General features: G+C 35.9%; 2 protein-coding genes across 5 annotated transcripts in view; one reads left to right on the top strand and one right to left on the bottom strand.

Moving 5' to 3' along the window:
* The window catches only part of LOC111491852 (cyclin-T1-3-like), a 7,347-nt gene extending 2,675 nt beyond the window's left edge, over window positions 1-4,672 (bottom strand). Inside the window, exons 1-3 of one of the 2 annotated variants that reach the window (XM_023140910.1) lie at window positions 4,389-4,672; window positions 3,372-3,699; window positions 2,092-2,173 (exon numbers count right to left, since the gene is read on the bottom strand). In XM_023140910.1, coding sequence (XP_022996678.1) covers window positions 2,092-2,173; window positions 3,372-3,601 — 312 coding nt within the window. In that variant the 5' untranslated portion in view covers window positions 3,602-3,699; window positions 4,389-4,672. The remainder of the gene's footprint in view (window positions 1-2,091; window positions 2,174-3,371; window positions 3,700-4,388) is intronic. The other variant, XM_023140911.1, reaches the window with a different exon arrangement.
* A 1,722-nt stretch (window positions 4,673-6,394) lies between these two features.
* The window catches only part of LOC111491964 (mitogen-activated protein kinase homolog NTF3-like), a 4,207-nt gene continuing 2,542 nt past the window's right edge, over window positions 6,395-8,059 (top strand). The window contains exons 1-3 of one of the 3 annotated variants that reach the window (XM_023141072.1): window positions 6,397-6,713; window positions 6,768-6,856; window positions 7,078-7,503. In XM_023141072.1, the coding sequence (XP_022996840.1) occupies window positions 7,081-7,503 (423 nt within the window). In that variant the 5' untranslated portion in view covers window positions 6,397-6,713; window positions 6,768-6,856; window positions 7,078-7,080. Of the gene's footprint in view, window positions 6,857-7,059; window positions 7,504-8,059 lie in introns of all 3 variants that reach the window. The other 2 variants (XM_023141073.1, XM_023141071.1) reach the window with 2 other exon arrangements.

The raw sequence follows: 8,059 nt of genomic DNA, 5'->3' as shown, positions 1-8,059 counted from the left end.
CAAACAAGAGGTTCCTTCTTCAAATTGTTCTTCCAAAAGAGATTAAGCTTTAGAGGACATTAAGACAATCTACCAATGTTTGATCCAACTGAAGAACTGGCGCCCACTACAATTCTAATATAAAAAGCGGATCTAACATTGAGTCCCCTGAATTCTTCTTGTTCATGATCAATTGCCCATTGAATCAAACCTGTTCTATAATCGAACACCCATTGTCCTCGTAGTTTTCCCCCGGAAAATAGGGTCAAGTTCTAGTCTGTCCTTGTTGAAATTCCACATTGTTTTTCCTCTCTTTGCAACAGCAATGGTACAAAGACTTCCACTAATACTATTGTCACAGCTCTACCTGTTCCCACCGATGAAAACTGTTCTCCTTTTGAAAAATGCAGCAGTGGCAACCACGAAAGGATGACTAGGATTCTGGAATCACTGAGCCAAGGCCCTTCCATTCTTAAATGAGATTGAAAATCAATCTCTCAGATGGAAGCAATGGAGTAAGCTTCAAATTTCTGGTGTTTTTCATTATCAAAGTTTGCGGCAGATGATGGAAGCACTAGATTTTCAACCCCCCTAAGTCGTAATGAATTAGAATCAAAGAATGGAGGAGCCAAAACTACTAGTTGTATGGAACTGAGGTGGGAGAGGTTCTGGGGATACCAGAAGATGTCTTAAGAAATTACCAGCAATGGGAGAAAAAGAGAAGAAAATGAGGAGGAAGAATGTAGAACATGAGAGAAAAGAAGCGAGGCAGGAAAAATTAAATAGTCACCTAGACCAAAATTAATATAAAATTTATCAAAATTGTCAAATCACATAAAAGCTGCCACATCATCTTTCCATTAGACAACTAATGGTTAAACAAGCTCAAAGACCATTTAAAACAATTTTGTACTTCAGAGACTAAAAAGACACCTCACACAAACCTCATGGAGCAAAAGTATATTTTGACCAATCCAAAATAAACACCAAAGAGTTGAGATGCGAAGACATAGTATTCACAACTTTACAGCGTAATGATGAAATTTTAGGAATGCATAACTAGATTCCATCACATGTGTTGTTTTTTCCTAAGAATGAATAAAGTGATAATTACCAAAGAAACCTGGGGGAAAACTCATAATTACCAGAGAAACCTAGGAGAGAAGAAGAGGGTAAATTTTATGATTTTTTAAGCTGGCTGAGGGAAATTCAATTACTGAAAAGGAGGGTGTTGGTAATAGCTGGTTTTGGGAGAGTTCTCAGTTCAAGGTGATAGGCGCTATAGCTACTTTTTAAGGTGATAAGCGCTATGGCTACTGGATTACAAGGTTAGAGGTTCTTCCAGGATCCAAGCAAATATTCAGAAATTGGGGTTCAAAATTCATTCTTTCCTTTTGCCTAGATTTTGAAGATACAATGTAAAAGTCTCTTGAATTTTCTTTGCCTTGCTCCTTGTATTAGCTCATTTGAGTACAAGGAATGGATCAAAGGCTGCACATCAAAAGGCCATTCATAACTGGTCCCCAATAATTTCATGTATGCTGTATGGAAAGTTAACTTTCCAACAAAAGTCAATATAATGGTACGGTTAATACATTTTGAGGGTTTAAACTCAACTATAAAACTCCAAAAAAGATGGCCATATCTAGTTATGAACCCAAGTTGTTGCAGTTTACATTTAAAAGTAGAAAAGAAGCACAATCATCCGTTCTCCCATTATTCTTATGGGAGAAAATTTTGGGTCGGTGTTTCAAGGACTAAATTTCCCAAGGGTCTTCAACTTGGCAGCAAAAATAATGTTTTCTTGAGATTGGTGGCATTTAGTAGAAAAAGATGGCTAAATTATCATGGTCAAAGCTACAATCTTTGAGTGGTTTTTGAACAAAAGAGAAATGGTATTAAAGAAAACGAGAACTGTAGGAGGAAAGATTCAAGATCATCAAACACTATATGGCTTTTTATGAAACTACTAACAAGTTGTTGTAGGTATGATGCTTCAATTTTTTTTTTCTTTTAACAAAACTTGAGACAGTTGCATTGTAACTTTTCAAACATCAATGGGCTTACTATAGGATAGGACGATAGAAAACAATTCTTAAACCATCAACTTACCTGCCAGTCATTTTTAGCATGTGACTGACACATATAGAACCGGTGGCATACCATCATGGCACTTGCAATTGTTACTTGAGGCCTGAAAGGTATATAAATAAAAAATCAGCACATCCACGTGAAAAATTGGAACTAGTCCTGATTATTGATATAAGATAAAATATTACATAAACTAAAATCATCAATATTTAAACAACACAACTGGTCATCAAAAAACAAAACACCAGATCCATTCCTCTAGAGGCTGGCAAGTGAAGAGAACGGAAATGGCTAGAAAGTTATATGAAGAATCACATTATAAGAAATATTTCTCAGCTAAAAGAATACAGCAGAAGAAATAGTCGAATCTACTTAAATATGAACAGAGTACATTTGAAGAAATTTTCTTGTAATAATTGTGAATACTTGAGAGTTAGATGGTGGTGGTGGTGGAGAAAATGGAGAATGATTGGAGGGAGGAAAGACTTTGTTATGCAGATAAGCAAGAAGCACGATGTATACAACAGAAATATAAAATGCTGTTCTAGAAATCAGAAACGTGTTAACAGAACATATTTCAGCATTCAGCATCAGAAAAGGCATGGTGCTGTTCCAGCCTACTCACCAAGCATGTGTACCCCTATGATCTAGATCCTTGCTCACATATGAGTTTATGATTCATTCCTTATATGCTCAATTTTCCAATAAAATCAACAACAAAGAAATGGTGCTTACTACGGGATCTTTTTGTTCAATGGACCACACCATGGTTGTCATCAACAGTATGTAGTATTCATCTAAAACTATTTTATTATTTGTTTATTATCATGAATTTTTGTGACAAAAAAGTAAACACATAACGGGGAGAGATGGAAAACTTGGAAAAATTGCAATGTGTTTGGGTGTCGTCTTACACTATATAAATAAAAATTCAAATAATATTTTAGAAATAAAAACCCTCCTAAGCTTATTAGACCAACTCCAGTGCAAATTCAAACACAAGCATATCCACATTTCCAGCTGTTCTCTTCCTAGGCTTGGCTCTGTAACAAAACTTAATCAAAATGCCCCATGACACTATGAAAGCATTGACTAGCAACAATAATGGACCGAGAAATAGAACTTGTGTGCGTCAAAACAGGTGGTGACTGAAGAATGAAGATAACTACAATTAAAGATAGTTTTTAGGAAGTGCCTTGCAAAAATGGGTTATCGAATTTTTTTCTTTGAGCAAGTTAAAAAAAAAACGTATTAAAGAAACCCAGAAACTGTTACATTCGTAGAAACTATTGAAGTCTTACACTTTCAGCTTCATGCCAAGCTCCTGAAGAAACAAGCAATATGACTTCCGCAGTTGAGACTCTTTCTTGAAATCAACTCCATCCTTCCTGGATGGAGAATGATTTTCAATTTCCTGTCTGGAGAAATACCATTTGCGTGCAGAGATCAGATGCTCTTCCTGCACACAATGACTAGGTGTAGTTCCTGGAATGGCATTCTCAAGATGATTCTGGGGCAGCTGTCTTGCCATGCTCTAAATCTCTCAGCTCATTGAATAGCTTCAAAAAACCGAGCAGTGACCGATGAACAAATGATCATTCTCTTTCCTCAAAGATTGAAAAAAAATACCTGTAGAAAAGTAGAGAGTGGTGAAACTGATAAATCGACTAAAGCTAGCTATCACTGCATCACTTGCTATTAAAGCACGGAACTTTCCACTCCATCCCTCTCTTCTCTCTTTCTTATAACCAGAACTAGTTTGCTAAAAAGTGTTCTCAATATCCACCGAAAAATGAAGTACCAAGACTTCTCGTTCAGTAGGGATGAACATTCTTGTGGAATTCTATGCCAACAAAAATTATACATTAATACTATTCCTACTCATGGAAAGGCGCAAGACTTCTCGTTAAGTAGCCAAAAACTAGAAAGGAAAGCATTGCCTCTACAAAACATGATTGAAAAACCAACTTAGACAAATATACCAAACAAGTTTTTGTTAAAAAGCAGAAAACCAAAACTAAAGACGTCAGCTAATCCACCAAAACAGAAATATAAAACCCTACATTGTAACCGTTGAAGTCCTATTAAGAATCACAAATACGAACAAATTTAAAAAGAAAAAAAAAAAAACGGTCGTCTAAATACTCCAATTACAAGCTAATAACTTGAAGTGAAAACCCCCAAAATTTCAGATTCGAACCATTCTCACTATAAGACAACCCATTCCACGAATCCTAAAACAACCCATAAATCGTTGCCGCCGCAAGCAATCAAGGAACCAAAAAAGGGGTAACAATTAGGTAAGGAAGATGAATTACCTGATGAATATCCAGAAGAGAAGCGAATATTCGGGTTGGGAGCGGAGCAGCTTCAAGCTACACCGGAAACCCTAACTTCCGGCCACCGTAGGAAGAAAACAGCTGCAGAAACACTAGATTGGACTGGACTTGAATTGACTCGTTGCTTCGAAACCACGCAAACGCGCAAACGCTTTTACTTGATGGATCAATGAAATTCTTGGCGGCGAACACAGAGGATGTTCGAGGGTAGAATGTAACACACAACCCGCCGCGCCAAAATCGTAGCTATCGATAATGCAAGGTTTTGTGAATTCCTTTTTTATTTACTTCTAAATAAATAAGGTTTTGCAAGTGATATTTTTAATATTTTAAATATTTTTAATATTTTTAATATTTTCAAATTATTTATAAACCCAATATTTACAATTTTTAAACGACCTTGATTCAAAAAACATGATTAATAGTGTCATTATCGCTTTTTAAAATATGGAACAAAACATTATAATATTTATTATTAAACACCAATAATAAACATAATAAATTTTTAATCTACCCATACTTATTCTAAAATCACTTCTAAATATACTATATAAAATTATCTTAAAAGTAATATAAATATTTTATTTAAAATTTAAATCTAGTGAGTAGGAAATATTTTCTATAAGATAAAAGGGGAAACGAGATTATATTAATTATTCCTGGCTCGCTTAATTCCCACCCCATTTAATATAAATATATTTTCAATTCACGTTAAAAATAAAAGAAAATTAATTTTGAAACTTAATATGTAATATTAAAATTTAAATTTTTAAAAATTAGATTGGATTTTATATTTATTTGTTCTTCGTTAGAAACTTTTATTAAAGTGAAAACATAAACTTTAAAATAATTATTAAAAAATTACGTGCACATTCCCGATGAATCTAAATTGGATCTAAGCCCAATTTATATGGGCCTACGGCCCACCAGTTTTATTGGGCTTTTCAGATTTAAGATGGCCCGTGAAATGGCCACTGATGGGGTAAGAGGGAAAGAAGTTTGGGCTTTTTGTAACTGGACGGCCCCGTTAAAATATTCGGCCCAGTGGCCCCGAAATCAAATTATTGGTTTTAATTATTTACACAATTATAATCCAATAAGTATATTACATTTCATCTATTTATTTATTAATTAATTTTTACAGGTTAATGGTAAATTTTTTGGAAATTACACGTCACATATTAAAATGAAAATTTTCATTATTCGATAAAGTAAAACGTGGCAATTCCAAGACAACAAATTCTTAAATTAAATTAATTAGATGACAAAATATTTTTAATAATAATATTATAACTACCAATGAGGAATAATTGTATTCATTAAATTGAGTAATATTTCGGATTTAATTGCAACTATAATAGAGAGTGTAATTATAATTACAATTAATCCTAACGCTCTTATATAGTTTTTATATAATAACATTAATTTGACATTTTCTTAATATTAAAATTTAATTTTTTTTAGAAAACCAAACCAAAAAATTAAACAAAAATGACCGGGGTCCACGTGTTTTTTTGTCAACCAATCAAAATAAGCCACATCATACCCATTAGCCCTGTCCGCCGTCAAATCCATAAAACTCTCTACAGCCCACCTCAAGCTTCGGATCAAACTCCGACGACGACCCTCCGGCCGCCTTCCCTCAGGCGTCCGAAAGAGGGGTAGTAACCTTCAAGAACAATGGTGAGAGCGCGTGAGCTGACGCCCTTCTCAAACAGAAACATAGTAAAAAAAATTAAGGGCTATATTTTATAATCTAGTAAAAGAAAAGAAAAAAAAGAAGCGTATAAATTATAATTATTCCCAAAAAAGTTGAACAAAGAAATTGGTGAGGGGAATCGGGAAGGTAAAAGTCTAGCTTTATCTATATCGATATCAGTGTAAGAAGAAAATGGGTCCCATGAAGAAGAGGGTAATAATCCAAATCAAGAGCATTGATTATGTTAGATACCAAATTACATGAGTTAATTGAGCTCCTAATTGGATGCCAATCGCAATAACTACCATCAAGCCACTCGCATGTCCTTATCGCAGCTGCCTCGGTCGAGAGCGAATCTCCTTCCCAGCGCATGGGGATCAATTGAACCCACGAGATATCATTTGCAGTCCTAGATGACGGCGACCCATTTGAAAACCCGATCGAATTAGCAAGAATTTATACTCCCACGCTCTCAAATCACTCGATTCCACGCTCTTCTGCTTCAAATTTGAGCTGGGGTTCTGTTAATTTAGGGGTTTTTCCCGCTTTCCCCCACTTGGGGTTCTTCTGTTCCTTCTGATTCTATGTTTTGGGGCCTAATTTTTTAGCTGGGGCAATTAGTTTCATGCTTGGAGTTTGTGTGGCTGCGAGTACGAGAAAGTGATGTAGCAGGGAATTAAGAACGAGGACTTCGCTGCCGTTTCTTCTCTGGAAAGAACTTTGCTCGTTTAAGAACAAGTGGTGATTGGTAAGAACTTAGCTCGTTTCTGTAGTTTTCACTTAGATATGAGTGTTCCTTGTCTGTTCTAACGTTGTACCTTACATCTGTCTGGTTTTGTTGAGCTTCGTTCTAGCTGTTCATAGTTGCATAAACACGTTCTTGATGGTTTTGTCTAGTATTCATAGCTGATTATGAAGGGATTCCTTGATTTAGGAAGTAAATTCTGCTAGTTTTCCTTTGATTTCCAGTGTATGGCGACCCCAGTTGAGCCTCCAAATGGGGTTAGATCTCAAGGAAAGCATTATTATTCAATGTGGCAGACATTGTTTGAGATTGATACTAAATATGTACCCATTAAGCCTATTGGTCGAGGGGCATATGGCATAGTGTGTTCTTCTGTGAATAGGGAAACCAATGAGAAAGTTGCTATAAAGAGGATACATAATGCATTTGAGAATCGTATCGATGCCCTCCGAACGTTGCGTGAATTGAAGCTCCTTAGACATCTTCGCCACGAAAACGTCATATGTTTGAAAGATGTGATGATGCCTATCCATAGGAGAAGCTTCAAAGATGTTTATTTGGTTTATGAGCTGATGGATACTGATTTACATCAGATTATTAAGTCTTCTCAAATGCTAACCAATGATCACTGCCAGTATTTTCTCTTTCAGGTTTGCTGTTCTTAGCTTCCTTGTCCAGTTAGTGTATAGCAAAGTGTTCCCATTTATTTGTTAATCAGCCACAAATTGTTCTGCTTGTTGCCTTGGTGGTGTGTTTTAACTGAAACGAACCGTTCATGTTGCTCTAATTTGTTACCAGCTCGGGATTCGTGTTATTTATCGCTGTTCATTCAGGATGTGGAATGGTATAGTAACTTTCTTACTATTTTGAACGAAATTGAAAGAAACCTTCTAGCTGATATATAGCTTTTATTTGATGTTACATTCCCTTTACCCCGAGCGTTTGGTTGTTCTTGTATCAAGCTAAATGTGAGATCTCGCATCGGTTGGAGAGGGGAACTAAGCATTCTTTATAAGAGTGTGAAAATCTCTCCTTAGCAGATGCGTTTTAAAACTGTGAGGTTGATGGCGATACGTAATGGACTGAAGCGGACAATATCTGCTAGTGGTCGGATTGGGCTGTTACAAATGGTATCAAAGCTAGGCACTGAGCGGTGTGACAACGAGGACACTGGGCCCTAAAGGGGGGGGGGGGGGGGGGGGGGGG

The sequence above is a fragment of the Cucurbita maxima genome, unplaced genomic scaffold, assembly GCF_002738345.1.
Source record: "Cucurbita maxima cultivar Rimu unplaced genomic scaffold, Cmax_1.0 Cma_Scf00017, whole genome shotgun sequence".
Classification (NCBI taxonomy): Eukaryota; Viridiplantae; Streptophyta; class Magnoliopsida; order Cucurbitales; family Cucurbitaceae; genus Cucurbita; species Cucurbita maxima.
This window is presented reverse-complemented; position numbering and strand designations above follow the sequence as displayed.